Raw genomic sequence first — 15,896 nt, 5'->3', positions numbered from 1 at the left:
AGCATCAATCATGGACTTCATCAAAACAATTGGCTTTACCAAAATAACCTTTAAAGCCCATCAATCATCTGCTAATAGCTGCCATCACTAAACTCCTGCCGCCATCTCTCACTCAAACACAACCACAGCAGACTAATACGGGCTGAATGATTGGCCAATGAGTGGGGGCATGTTAAATGTGTCCACCCTTTCACAAAGGGCTTCAGACATGCTCTGAGGGGAGTGTGCAGCTGAAGGCCCTCTCCAACTGATTAAGTACACCCTATTACGACCAAGGAGTGCCAGCCCACCCCCGTTCCATGAGCCTGTATGGTGGGAGGACTAAGAAGCTGACAGTAAGGAATCAATCACAACTTGCACCTATCCAGAGTCCTTGAAAATGCATGCATTCCATACATCAAGATGGATGGAGGTGTATGAGATCTCAGAGTGTGTACACACAACTACTGCTTTGTACCCCGTGTCAGTCTGTGTAGTTTTAGAGACGGGTTCTGCTCAGATTGTCAGCCTTGCAACAAGACAAGCTATTTTCTCTGTCTGACATATATAACACGCTGCATAATTCAAAAGCTAAGTGAGGAGAGGGCAGAGCAAGTGACTTCTAAACACTAAGTGTGTTCAATTAGTGGAACAATCACAAAAGATAAACATGACGCATTGGGAAAATTAAGCAGAATCTCTACAGAAAATACATTTGAGCAACTAACATCAAACAGTCCACACACTTGCAAATATTGCAATTAAACCTGTTGCAATAAGTTAACGTGAGATTATAAGACACAAGCCCCCCCAACAACACTCACCTACACACAAATAACAAACACTTGTCAGCATGAATATGCCTGCACACACACACGCACACGCACGCACGCACGCACACACACACACACACACACACACACACACACACAAACTATGCTGTGTACAGACAGTAGAATGGGATGGGCACAGAGAGCCCACTGCAGCAGGGAGCATAGAAGACTGCATTAGCATTCCCCATTTAGCCACTATGAGGCCGTTTCTGTGGCAACCTGCTGCCGAGCGGTAACTAGGCGACAGGAACATGGCTGTGTGTGTATGGTCTGCCTGCGTGCTATTGGCTTATTGATGAAGGGGAGGAGAAGGACTCAGTACTCCTGCAAAAAAATAAAAAAATAAAAAAATGGAGAGAAAGGCAAACAATGAAAAAATAAGAGTCCATAAATCTTCTTTCCTGTGCTTTTGTGTACTTGCCCTACTCTCTTTTCTCAGTGTTGACGCCGTAGGTAAGGACCTAATGACTCTAAGTGGGGAGTCTTCACAGCACGACCTGGTGACATTTGCGCTTTATGGTATCTTGGCAGTCACGGCTCAGGGCTCTGTGGAGAGCTAATGTCACAGACAGACCTCCTATAAGCCAGTGTAAAAGAGGTCAAGTAGCTACTATCATTGGAGAGAAAAACGTAATGTCGCTGGTTGGTAAATTACTCTTCTCAGTGACAACATGCTGCACTGTGAATAATGGACTTGGAGGACAACACAGGTCTCTGCCTTCGATCGCTGTGTGTGCTGTAGCATGTCTACATGGACCTGCTGTCACTTGAGCAGATCATTCTCTTATTCAGCAGGAATGTTTATCGACTGCCACTTTCTTCTTCGCCAAACAACACTGTGAGTTGTGGAAACGGGCGAGGTGAAGAGTTGAGAGCCTGTTCAAGACTGAGGGCTTGTGTCAGGAGGTGAATCAGAGGGTTGAGATAGGTCACAGCACTACAACCTGCTTTGGTACAGGGCTATGCTCTCCCTCTCCCTCTGGCTGACAAGGGGGAAGAGACACAGACAGAGAGATGTAGAGAGAGAGAGAGAGGGGATAGTTAGCGGTAGGCTGACATGTCTTTGTTCAGACCCAGTGCTGCAGTGTGCTGCAGTGCAGATGATGTCATCTCCACCTGCTGCCTGCTGCTCCAAATGCGATGCACGTCTACTGCAGAGGGAGGATGGGGGTAGAGACAAGTGGGAGGGGAGAGGGAGGAGACATGGAAGGTAAGCAGCCAAACAGAACTGTAACAGCAGGTTGACGTCGCAAACGCCCTCCCACTCTCTGGTTTACTCCCTTGTGACGGTGTGTGGCAAGCAGACGTGGTCACTCTTGCTCATTTAGGGCAGACTGTGAGGTGCTATTTTGAAAAGTAGTTGGGTGCAACTCATTAACGTTAGAGCATTTGAGTGAAAGGGGTCAAGCGAATCAAATTAAATTGTACAGCTGTCATGGCAAAAAATATGCCCTCCGGAGCCAGGTTAACTTTCTGTGTGTCAGTCCAGTTCCATCGCTTGTGGATATTTATGATATAACTCCTCCTCACTTTTGGTGATTTATTCCCCTGCAGTACTTGGACCCTTGCTAACTCTCTCCTTCCAAATGACATGAAAAATACAGAAGGACTGACTAAAAAGTTTCACTGATTTTCATGTTCCATCAGTTCTATTACACTTCAATCTACCTGCACTAATATCTGTTGTGGGTTATATTGTAGAGGGCAAAGTGTTATTTCAATGAGAACTGCTAAAAGAGTTAAGTGTGAGTTTCTGTGCAGTCTGTTACATAACAGGTGGAGTGTGATTTTTGAAATTACGGTGCACATGTTGCTAAATGATGACCTGACTTGTCTCCCCTTAGAAGTGAGAGGAAAACCTTGCAGCTCTGGGACGAAATCCTTGACGGGATGGGAAAATACCACACTTCGGGGGTTTAAATAGAGTGGCAGTAGCCTTGGCTGAAAAGGGAGCACTTCACATCTTGAATGTGAGAAAACACCCGCGTAACAGTGTGTGACAAGAGGTCTTGAACTTTTATGACTGTTAACCCAAGTGAGTAATTTTTGTCGCTTGCCTTGGGACCAATGCTCATTAGAATGAGTGACTAGTGTTGTCATCATGCGAGCCACCAGACACATGTTCATGACCTGGTCCCGTCACAGAGATTAAGGAGCTGGGAGAAAATCATACTTCTAGTGGGGGAAGTCAGTAGCGTTCCTTAGTGTGTGATGACTGCTGTGTGTCACCGTGGCTCTGCTGTTGCTTCTTATTAGCCTCTCTCAAAGGACAGCCACTTCCTCTGAGAGACGCAGAGAGCAAAGGACCTGTAAGATGTTCACTAGGTTTCAACTAACACAACTTCACAGCCCTGCCCCGCATGATCTGTCTCATCTCTGGGACGTGGCAGCAGCTCCTCATGAGACAGATTAATATACAGATGGATAAGGGAAGGAAGGACGGGGCTGTTTATTGACTCTCAGTGGAGCACAGTGGGAGTGAGAACAGGCAGAAGGGAGGACGGAGACAGCAGGAGAGATTACAGGTAAGAAAGGACAGGGGTGAAGCGAGATGAGAAGAAAGGAGTAGGGTTATTAATATAGTGCACTTCTGATAGAGTGTGTGAAGACATCTTTAATCCTCACTTCTGAACCTCTGGATGTGTTCATGCCAATCACGTCTGGTGCTGGACCTCATTATCTCTCCGCAGCCAGTCGAGTTCTCACAAGTAACCCAGTGGAAAGACCCGAGGGCAGCCTCCCTCCGGGTCTCTGGGTGAGCTGACTGACAGGGGCTGGTATTTGTGACCGTGCAGGGGAAGGGGCCAGGCCATCTGGCAGCAGCCCTCGCAGCTGGAACACACGGCTGTCTTTTGATTAAAGGCCGACTTTCCTTTGACATAGTGTAATGACTGGTTTTGTTCTGTCTATTCTTATTTCTATTTCGCCTCATTCTTCTTTGCAGGGTGACAGCAGAATATCTAAATCGTTCGCAGAATAATGCAACATGTGATAGAGACATCTTTCTTTCGCACAATCTGTTATTACGGCATCAAATCTATTTGAGGACGCAATCTATCCATCCATCTGCTATATGACTAATCCTGTTCAGGGTTACAGGGTGGCGGGGTGAGAGGCAGGGTACACCCTGGACAGGTTGTCAATCCATCTCAAGGCTAACACACACAAACAGACTATGTTATCTGGAGTTTCCAGTTCACTTAACCTGCAAGTCTTTGGACTCTTGTAAGAAACTGGGTCACCTGTTGGAAACCCTTAAAATATGTAGTCTCTGCACAACAACGGATAATAAAACAACCTCTACAGATTGATACATATTTATTTTTGATTTGCCGTTTCAGTGCTGGAAAACATGTTTGCTGTTCTCTTTCCATTAGGTACAGGCCCAATTTGCAACCGGTGCACAACAACAGAAATCCCTCACACGCAAAGCAATCAGCCTAAAAACACAAGTTGGAATTCCTGCCTTGCAGTGAATCAACAAACTACAACAGCCACGTGCGGAAAATGCAATATTAAGAGGCATAACAATAAGTCCTGCACAACAATTCTGTCTTACCACTGTTTCCACAAAGAATCCATTCTCAGGCATTTACAGAAGTTTAACAACTGCATACAAAGGTTGCATTGCCTTAATGATACTTCTCAGTTCTGCATTAATGGTGAAGCAGCTCTTAACCTACTGGCATTTGTCCAGCTAAATAGGTCAATATGAGTACAGTCTGAATGCTGAACAGATACACTGTGTCACATTGAAGGTAAAATGCCAAGAGTGCACACCATGGGGATTTACTGTCATCTGCTATCACGCTAATAGAGTGATACAGCATTGGCTTTTTGTCTTGGTGAATAAGGTGCTTGATTTTGTTTTAAAAGACACCCAATTGACACAGTCACAAGTACATATCATTAGCTTCCCATTTGCATAAACAACTATATACTGCCTGACACATCTGCTGCAGGCAAGAGCGCAAATGAGAAATGAGTGAAGGAATAATTTCAAAGATGAATCAATCTGATATGAAACACCGAGACCCAAGGGACAGGACGTCTCCAAAGCTTTCCATTAATAGTTAGACACCACACTTAGGCTGAATGCATTCACAGGATTCTCAGCCCGCCTCGTCTCTGAATCTCTTTCAACATGGCACTTAAAATCATATTTTCAGTCTTTTGTCACATACTGGAATCCTGACTAGGGCAAATTGTACTGTAGCGACAACTGTGATTTATGAGCAAGGACAGACAGGAAAAGTGAGCAGAGACATAGACCCGAGACTTTTTGATCTTGAATGTGATATTATGTACGCTTGGTTTGAGACTATTTATATGCCCTTCTCTATTTTAATTTGGTTTAATGGCAACTCAGAGGAGAAGCAGTTGCACAGCATGAACAGGGAAGCTGAAGGCGATAAGCACATTAGCCGACTGGCCAACAAAAGGGAAACTGAACTTACAACAGAACATAAAAGAAGCACTTTCACTGGATTATAGCTATTAATATACAGTACAATTAGCCAAGAATACAGAGAAATACACGATGCCTGTCCTCTTTATAAGAAGACTGGGGCATGTGAGCACAGAGGTGGGCAGTATAATGCAGAGTTCAAACACAGACTGACTGATTTATAACAACCTTTCGCTAAAGCAAACCAAAACTTTAGCTTTGAATTTATTAAAATCTTTACTTGACACTTCTTTGACAGTTCCACCACAATGTTACACACTAAGCTTAACAAAAGTAGAATTTACCGCATGACTATTAGATAGAGATAGTGTTTACTGTTTACTGTCTGACCATTACCCACTATATTTTAGACTTACATGGTTTCTATGTAAAGATAATCAATCATAATGCCAAATAAATACAATGCCACAACAACAAAAATGCATAATAGAAGAAAACAACAGGGATCCAAATGACTGTTTCTCTTCACAGGTACCTATCTCTTTAAAACCTTGTGTGGGGTGATCCATCACCTTTAGGTGTAAGCATCCTACGTCACTGCTGCCGTTACTAGTACTACTACTATTGCTCCTGTTATTACCGCCAGGGCTACGGTAACTAATATAGTACGGTTACTTTTTATATAATTATTGATATTAACAGCAGCATAAATGCTTAAAACGGACAGAAAAAAAACAATCTCTCATCATCTCAAAGACAGACAGATAGATAGACAGATAGATAAATATATAGATAGATGGATAGATAGATAGATACGTTATGTCCTGTTGTACATGCATTTGACATACACATTCAGTCACATACATTCACGCCTTGCTAGGGCCAAGGGGGGAAAACTCCAGCTAAAGCGATTCTTTTTAATATTAATTTTTCTACACATGCTTCTGCAACATGCACACTGCTCCAACAACTGCTACTATAATGCCTTCCGTAAAAAATGTTTTATTCAGCTGTGGTATTGTATATGCCTTGCTGCTGCCATCCATATAGATAAACTTGTTTGCATTAAAGTGGTTGGTATTAGTACGATAACTGCATATGCATCAGACTCTTGTGCAACAACTCTTTCCAAACATGGTCTTCAATACTAAGCAACTTGTGTCTGTTGTTATATATTTCACAGTTCTTTGAAAAGGGGCAATGCATCTCGTCCTATGCCTTTAAGAAAGGGAAACCCAAAAACCTATCAGAGGAGCAACAGGTACATAAATGTATGTCCGAAATCCCCTCATTTTTAACAGACGAAACTTTTGCAACCAGAGCAAAGTTTTAAAGGCTGATCGTGGGTTAGAGAGAAGTCGCTGCTCGCACATCTGTGGTGCTGAAAACGCACAGAGGTGCCCGGACCCGCTACAGCAACGTGCACTTTGGGATTTTGGCACCATTTTAATCGTTCAGTTGAGTCCATGTGGTTGAGAGGGTCGACCCCCCCTGAACGCCACTTGAACTACAGCACGGGTAGATTTCGGCGACGAGCTGGGCTGGTCGCCCCCCCCCACCGATAACCTGAGCAGCACTCAGGGATGCGACAGCCCTCCAATGCGCTTATAGCAAGTGACTACTCGTGAAACACGTGAAAACTGCACTTTCAGCTCGGCGATGTAGCGATGGATCATCCTGGGACACAGACAGCATGTAGTCCCACAGACACCGAAACTACCAAGAAGGAGTCGTGAGCGCTTCTAATGCGGTCGCCCCCCCAAAATAAAAATAATAATAATAAAAAAAGTACCGACACAGTCGCGTGAGAGCTGCAAGTTCCTCTGCGCTTCAAAATGCCGTAAACAACACATCATTATTATTGTTTTGTCTCCGAGGGCGTCTTCAGGTGTTTTTTTTTTTCCACATGCCCGAGCACAAGTCGTGAGTCATGAGTTAGCTACTATCAGCGTCAACTCTCCAGCGCGCTGCAATGTGGCAGAGTCACATGAAACACTTGCGAGGAGAAGAAAAAAAAAGCATGTGTCCAAAATAGAGCGATTTCTCTCCAACTCTCGCCAAAGCACAGGCACACACTGGGACTACATAAAGACAAACTTTCAACTTCTGCTGGCAAAAAAAAAAAAAAATCCAAAACAAACAAAAACGCAGGGAATATTAAAACGAAGAACAAAAAACAACACAACACAAACACAGCACAGCACAGCACTACAGCCATAGGTTGAACTTAACACTTCTAACCTTCTATTTTATTTTCCATTGGTAGAGTCCAGCTCAAAGGCAAAAAACACTGCCTCTTTTGTCTTTTAGGACGTGCAGGTGTCATTCACTGGCATCCTGACCCAAAGAAGTCCAACCAAAGCTGCATCTCTCACTCAAATTGCAGTTTAAGCCCCCACAGTCTGGCGGTCAGGGCTTTACAGCATGGTGTTATACGGAGAAACAATCTTTGTTTAAAAAAAATAAAAATAAATAGATAAAACAACAACAAAACAATATAAATATATCCTTGGTGTAGACTGAATCTCAATCTCAACAGAGCACTCGTCAACAATAGAACAAAGTGAGGGAAGAGAGCGACGTGAGGAGCGAGGGAGGAGAGAGAGAGAGAGAGAGAGAGGGAGAGAGGAAGACCGCTCACTACTCCTCTTCCTCTAATAGCCCCCTCCTCCTCTTCACTTGTTTCACCTCAAACACACACGCACACACACACTTCCCGTGTGTTTTCTAGTAGTCGCTGCTCTCTCAGCCTGCAGTAAAATGACAAATACCGCTGTTTGGAGACGTTGTGCGCACGTGCCGCCGGTAAACAGACGCCCTAATTCCCGTCAGGAGCCGCGGTCCTCCTCCTCCTAAACGCTCGCCCATGCCTTATTCCTACTGCTGCTTATCTGACCTTATTATTGCAATGATGACGCTAATAATAAGGAGTGTTATTCTAATAGATCTACTCCTGCTCGACGCGTGTGGCTGGGAGTCTCTCCGCACACTGGATGAAAGTCGGCACACGCGTAAAAAAAAACCAAAAAAAAAAAAAACCAAAAAAACCCCGCCGCTTGGATTCATCCTCTCCCGGCTCCAAGCTGCCGCCTGTAACTAAATCTTGCTCTGTTTGCGGTAGTTTACCATGTTTACCCAAACACGCCCACTCCTCCGCTCCTGCATTGTGTGTGCACGGTCTGCCGTTTGTCACGCCGGTGTAGTTGGGCTCTGACTCAGTGCTGTTCAGCACGCTTTCCCTTCAACACTAACCGGCACCGTGCCGCTATGCGGGGCTGTAATTTTTTGGCACTTCCCAGCGAAACCTCTCCCCGGCTCGGGGTCGTGGGATCTGAGCTCGGGGACTCATTGGGGCGGACGGTGAGTGCTCTGCAGCTCCGACAGCTTTTTTTTTTTTTTTTCTGTCCTGCCCATGGCTCCGTACCTGCAGTGCTGCAGAGAAAAAGGCGCCCCTTCCCCCACTCTGCATTATGACAAATCAAGGCAGGCAGGCAGCTGTGCCATTAGCACATCATAGCACAGCGAGTCTTCCGTGGGAGAACAAACTCACAGAGGCTTTTACAGTTCACCGCTGCGGTCTCAGACAACAATAAATACGTGCAAATACGTATGGCGCGTAATGTCAGCAGCCTATAGGTAGCCATGTGACTGGCCGCAGGGGCAAGGCAGCGTGAGCCTGTAAAAGCACGGTAGGTAACACCTTATTGTGTGACATGTGCAGCACCTCTTGCTCCTCAACACTGTGTGGACATGTGGACGTCCCTAAGTGATCACAGGGTCTAGGTGTCACACTTGAAACTGAAACATATCCCACCATGCGCCTTTTGTTATCTGTAAAATAACATTAAAAAAAGACAAAACCCCCACATGGAGTTGCTAGTGCGCTCTGCAGAGTCCAGAGTCGCTGCCCCCCTCAGTGTGGTGGACCTGAAGCTGCAGGACACCTTGTAGCAACAGTCCATCATGTGTGTTATTGGCACACTTTAATATTTAGCACAGTCAACTCTCTCAAGTGCTTCTGGTATGGATGAGCCTCTCCTGTCGCTCCAGTCCACACAGAACCTCACCTGGTGCCACCTCAGCTTGGCATGATGTTGCATCATTTGTACACACAAAGCAAAAACACCCAGACGTCTACTGTGCACGTCGATCTGGTGATGTATCCACCAACTTATTTTGTGATATTCTGACATCACTTCAGATGTCTTCTTCTACGTTAACTGCATGCGGTCGTGCCCCTTTCGCACCTGACTGATCGAAATTATAGCTTATGTCCCATCCAGGTCAGTCCCCAGAGTTACATAGAAGTCAGCAACCTGCAGGACCTTTTCTGTCATCCCCATTTTCTCTGGGGATAATCTTCCTGTTGATATCAGAAAGATCTAAGCTAAAAACTCATCTTTCTAACTAAGTGCTAATCTTCAACCTCTGTCCCTGTTAACCTTATTGTTACAGCAGGTCGGTCTCGGTCTCATGAATCTATTAACCTGCTGACTAGAAATCATTTAACAAACTTTCAGCTTCCTTGTTACCACTGCATTTCTGTTGTTTTTCTCACAGGCTTCCATGCTGAGTGCATCTCTCTCGCTCTCTCTCTTTCTCTAGTTTTCTCCTCCTCTCCGCTGGTATGGATTTAATCATTTGACCCCTAGAGATTCAGCCTCTTCCTCCACCTCCTCCTCCTCCTCCTGTCTCCTTAGTCTGCATGCTATCATATCTCTCTCACCCTTGTTATGTTTGTCTGTCTGTCTAATTCCGTCCTTCTTTGAGGTCTCCACGGTTGAGAGGAGGTCATGTGGCTCACCGATCTGGCGTCAACTAACATAGATCAACATCCTGCTGGATCTATACTTTTTACTTTTCACAGGTTTATTTTCACTGATCTATTCTGTACACATGATGTCTACTGCATGTCTGTGTCTGCTTGGAGAGGAATCCCTCTTCCGTTCGTTCTGAGGTTTCTCCCTCTTTTCCCCCTTTAAGGTCACATTGAGTACTCTAAGGACAGAGGGTATTGTAAATTAAAGTGATTGCAAAGCCCCTTGAAGCAAATTCTGATTTTTGATTCTGAGCTTTACAAATAAAAATAACTTGATTTAACTTCCCTTATTATTGTAGGGACAAATGGTTTATTGGCAGATGGATAAAACAGAGACAAATTAAGATATAATCCTGTCAAAATTCACAATTTTAAAATCCCAATTCAAATATAATAGGAGAAGCTCGAATTGCCATGAAACAAAATAGTGAGCGGTGGCAGGCAAGGGGTTAATATAAGTAAGGTAATAGGGTGGGCTGTGTTTTCCCTGAGACAGTCAGCTCCTCCTTAACTGGTTCTCTGAATGGGCCAGTGAGGCAGTAGGGTATGAATGGCGGAGGGATCCACCGGTACTGCCGTGTATGGGAGCCGCCAGCTCTCGATTACTCACTCCCACTCCCTCAAGGGCCGTCTGCAATGCAGCTGTCCTGTGAGCCTGTGCTTCGCCGTGCCCTACTTTATCCTGTCAATGCTCGAGCACTGCAGCAACGCTTCCCCAGCAGCAGACACACAGATATATAAACATACAGTGAGTTAGATTCTCATTACATCACGGTGGCAATGTCTACAGTACGTCTTCTGACTCCGACTTGTATTGAAATTAAACAAAATGGAAATCTGCCAATCCTGCAGCACCTATCATTTCACATAAAATACCTGTATAATGTTGATCTAAGAAAGCATTTTTACCTCAATGTGATCACACAAGACAATGAAACATAATCTGCAAATACCAATGTCCAAATCTGTCCTCTCATCTGCACTGCTGTATACAAAATAACTTCCCCATTGGCTGACTGTAATAGAGGCAAGATGACACTCTGAGACATTCTCTCTCTGAACTGACCTTAAAATAAAGCCTACAAAACGACAACTGATATTTCATTCGCACATCCCAGAAGAGCAGACTGCAAAGTGAGAGTGAAAATGTGTCACCAAACACATCTTAACACAACAGTTAACTCTCAAACCAGAGCATACTCAGACTTGCTAAAAGAGTCTCTCGTGACTCTTCACATGTCCTTATGAAAAAAACAACTTGCCCTCCAAAAGGTGATTATGAGTCCCTCCATTTTAAGGCGACAGGCTGAAAAATTCTTGTTTACATCAGCCTATCCCGTTGCTAAACCAAAATCAGTGTGCTGCTAACTGAGATTTGAATGAGTGGATATATTTTGATAAGTTAAAATGGTCATGACTGTTGGATATGTTTTATAAATCTGTGAATATGATGTAAATATGTTAACCTGTATGTAGATTCATCTCATCGAAGTGCTAAAGGATGCAAAACAAATTTCAGAGTCAACTGACAAAAGCTGTGCGGTAAGGTTACAATCCATATCACAATATTAATGAGAGTTTTTCAGATACTAACATTTTAGAATATAGCAGTATTACTTTAAGTCACATTTGTTATGACCTAACAATAACAGCAATTAAACCAAACTGATATTAAGTCATTCTTCGACTACATTACAACAGGAACAGCTCTTCACAAGAATGTAATGAAAGCTCAATTAATTTAGTTCTTAATGTAAAACAGTAACATAGTAATCCCAGATTGGCCACAACATTAATACCACTGACAGGTGAAGTAATAAGTTTGATTTATATTGGGGATGTGTTCCCGCCACTTTTTTTAAATCGTCACATAAATCGCCTTCATCAGCACCTTAAGTTAAAACTGGCTGCAGCTAATTCTTGTGTGTAATATGACATTTTAACCAAGGACCTCATATTTATACACTAGGGCTAATCAACAGCATATATATGATCAGCACGTACTGTAATATCTGTATATTTAATTATAATAATCCCTAAGGTAATTATCTTTTCTGACCACATACAATCCCCCCACGACATAGTCTAAAATACGCATATGCTGAAGACTGTTTGAAAATGTTTTTTATCTGAGCTTTTATATCCCCACAACTTGATACCCTTGAGTGACGTGGATGACATTGATTATTTTGTTACAATGCGACGCACCACCCACCTAAACACCCAGTAGAACTTTTGATTGTGATGAGATGATCGATTTTTATTCACTTCAGCTGTCAGTCGTGTCAATGTTGCAGCCTCTCAGTCTATATCCTAACAACACAATAAAAGCTGATTAATTAAATTATCGAGTTATTGTCCATCCCACACAGGGCACACTCCAACAACTCCAACAACAAGTTCTCAAGGCTCCGACTCGCACTCAGTCTCAAGACGTACTATACTGTGAGAAACAGACAAACAAAGAATTGTCCTGTGACTCAGTAACTTTGCTCAGGGATTAAAGAGCCGGCATGTTTTCTAGCGAGAAAAACAATATTTGAAACACCACCCATTCTTCCCAGTTATTGTTCGAACTCTGTACTCCTGTCATTTTGATCTATGAGATGTAACAACATAAATCCCAACCAAAATTGCTGAATATCTTTGCAGCGGAAACATCAAGAACCATAATAAACATACATTGTGTGAATAAAGTTGATGTTGTCAATTATGGTCACATTTATCTTTTGGCAGTTCTACTGCAGACTTGTCTGGCTCCACAGAAAGCTATTAAAATGTGTGAGTTGTGACAAATTAGTCTGAAGCAAAGGAAGACAGAGGTTTTCTCATGCATGATGGTCTAGCAGATAATTAATCAAAATTAATAAGCCCACATGAGATTTGGAGAGCCAGATAGAAGAATTAGGAGAAAGATAAAGATGTGAAAAACAGAGGAAAAAAATGAGCTAGAGGGCGGATAGAGAGAATCAGGGCAATGGTCCCAAGCTTAAGTAAAACTGAAGATAGACCTACCATCCAGCGAGAGCCAGTCGTGCTGAGATGATGGCAGTGAAGGAAGAGCGCGGGCCTTGTACTCAAACACCACTGAGTTGGAGATGATCTGGTTACTGACAGCCACCTGTAGCGTCACCAGACCTGTATCGTGAGCTGGAGGAGGAGAGGATAACAAGAATTTAATACCTGTTGAAAATACACAAATATCATTTTAGTTGTAGTGGCTGGGTAAATTTTCCATGCAGAACTACTGACAGTGTAAATAAAAACATACACTTTAAGGTTGAAACTACATGACTACATTAGAATTTAAATGGTTATAAATATCAAGTTTATTACAGCAACTCGTATTATGCCACACCAGGCTTAACCTGCTGAATTAAATAAATGAGAAAATACATATTTGACTGATGGACTGATACAGAAGCTTTTGATAGAGGACTTGAAAGTATGCAACACATAAACATCTTTTTGGTTAAGCACAGCTTCTACTCACTGTTACAAAACTGACTTGGATTTTAAATATTTTAACATCTAAATGTTGTGACTGATTTGCTTCCTTTAAAAATCCATAATACACACAAAAAAACTTGCTTACCAGTTACCTGAATATTGTCAACCTGAAGGCTATTACTTCAAACAAATAAATGACAGCTAGTGAGTTATGTGATGGATGAAACATATTTCATTGACAAACACAAACTAAAAACCACAACAAAGAAAACCTAAGTATTTTTTATGCTATAAATTGGTCTGATTGTTGATAGGTTTACGTTAGAAGCTTCTAGTTTCTAAATAATATTGTGAAGCTTCTTCATAAATGTTCTCGCTCTCCTCGCCTCTCTTCTGAGATGTGATTTTGAGCGCTCTCCTGTCTTACCTGGGCAGTAGCAGCGCAGCACCCCAGGCTGGATGAGAGAGGCTGGGACTGAGATCTGGTCAAACAGGCAGCTGTAGTTTGAGCTGGCCTCTTGCCAGGGCCCAGTGATCAGAACCTTAACTCCACCCTGAAAAACAGGACAAATGGTTTAACAAACTCATGACACAGCTGCCAAGTCAGGTCTGAGAATCCCTTAGATTATTTGTGGTATCCTGCCATCTAGAGTACAAAGATAGGATTGACACAAAGGAAAAGAAAACAGCTCTCTTATACTGATTTCTGCTGCCATCGTGTGGATAACAGACATCATTTCACTGCACCCTTTTCTACCAACGCTGAGTTTAAAAGACTGTGCTTCCCTCCAGAGGTTGAAAGAAGGTATTGCACCTCACAACTTAATTGTAATACTGACAAGACTGTGCACTACCTGAGAATGGTGAATAAGGTGACTTTTTTGTCACATTTGTCACATTTTGTTACATTAAAGTATCTACAAGATTTGGATGATATATTTCAGTAAAATATTACTTTTATCATTAAGTTGATGCCAGATGCTGTTATCCATACAAATGTATCAAAAGAAACAACATGCCGTTTTGCTTATATGCGTCCTTTACAGACTCCATGCGACTGGTGGTATCTGTTTCAAAATTCAAAACCTTCCCTACTGAAGAGTTCGAGACCTGAGTCCTCAGCACTAATGCAGCGCTCATCAGTCTCTGCTCTGCAACAGGAAAGTGAAAAGAGCCTCTAAACAGTTACAACTGCAAAATCTTTACAGTAATCTCTTTAGGGAATATCTCATCGGGAATGTTCATGTCCATCTTTAAATTCCCATGTTTTTGATATGATCATAAATCATTATTCTCCTGCATGGACATCATGTTTTGTTTATCTGATTAATTTACATACATTCATCTCATGGAAAAGATGTAATGTCATGATGAAATGTATTGTACTTTCCTTAGCTTCATGATCTAAAAAAAGAAATTATTTAATCGCTGTGTAATACTAAACACAGCAATTGTTACTAAACAGCTCACTGATCCTAACTGCCTAATCTAGTTTAAATTCAAAAGATAATATTAATTGTAAATATGGATGATCAATTCAGTATTATTCCCGAGTAGTGTCTACAGCTCTTATGTGTAGTATTGTCGTGTATATATGAGTTTTGATAAAATCTAAAATGTCATGTCCTCAATGATTCAACTTTTTTTTCAAGGTATTTTATCAAAGGGAGAAATTCCTGTTTTGTGCCAATGTTACCAAGGGGTTCAGTATACTCAGAAATTCTTGTTCACCGGTCCGATAACTTTAGAATAATCCTCCCATGCACCTTTCTAATTTCTCTCTCTACTTCTCTTGTTTTTATCTGTTTTTTTCACTTCTCGTGTGAATGCCCTCTGGGTGAGCTTGTATAAAAATGTGTCAGTATCTAAACAAAAACATCTCCCCCTCCTAGTGACGACCAGCTGTTTCCCCCACACATCTTACAAACTACTCAGATTGAGCATGATCTGACCCTTAGGCTGAATTGCACCTAGAAGCTCCATCAGTCAGATTGTAGGGTGGAGTGAGACATGAAACCAGGGGCAATGGTGTCTGCAAAGCCACTGCTTGTAAAGTTGAAAGCTGTGAGCACACAGTAATGATCGACGGCAACTAAGATGAGTTTATCAACACTTTCTCTGGGAAAGTTCAAATGAAAGTCATTTGATTGATTAATCCTTGTAGTTAGCAGGTTTTCTCAGATTGGTTTCATACCTCTGCATCACCTAAGCGTAGAGATCATTTATCAATTTGTTTTAAGTATTTCTGAAAACTTCAGTTTGGCATCTACCTTGTATCTTTCTTGTCTTGTGTCTATAATAACCCTAACCCTAACCCTAACCCTTCCTGATTGGAAGAGCTAGAAAAAAAAATTCAGTTTTAAATTATTTCTATCAGTATTTAATGTCCCCATACTGTACATCCAAA

General features: G+C 42.4%; 1 protein-coding gene across 5 annotated transcripts in view; it reads right to left on the bottom strand.

Moving 5' to 3' along the window:
- Window positions 1-15,896, bottom strand: part of camta1a (calmodulin binding transcription activator 1a) — a 287,515-nt gene that overhangs the window by 15,062 nt on the left and 256,557 nt on the right. For all 5 annotated transcript variants that reach the window (XM_037104951.1, XM_037104955.1, XM_037104953.1 and 2 more), the window contains 2 exons: window positions 13,917-14,043; window positions 13,055-13,189 (listed from right to left, as the gene is read on the bottom strand). In XM_037104951.1, the coding sequence (XP_036960846.1) occupies window positions 13,055-13,189; window positions 13,917-14,043 (262 nt within the window). The remainder of the gene's footprint in view (window positions 1-13,054; window positions 13,190-13,916; window positions 14,044-15,896) is intronic.

The sequence above is a fragment of the Acanthopagrus latus genome, chromosome 7, assembly GCF_904848185.1.
Source record: "Acanthopagrus latus isolate v.2019 chromosome 7, fAcaLat1.1, whole genome shotgun sequence".
Lineage (NCBI taxonomy): Eukaryota > Metazoa > Chordata > Actinopteri > Spariformes > Sparidae > Acanthopagrus > Acanthopagrus latus.
Note: the sequence above shows the minus strand (reverse complement) of the source record. Positions and strands in the feature narration are given on the sequence as shown.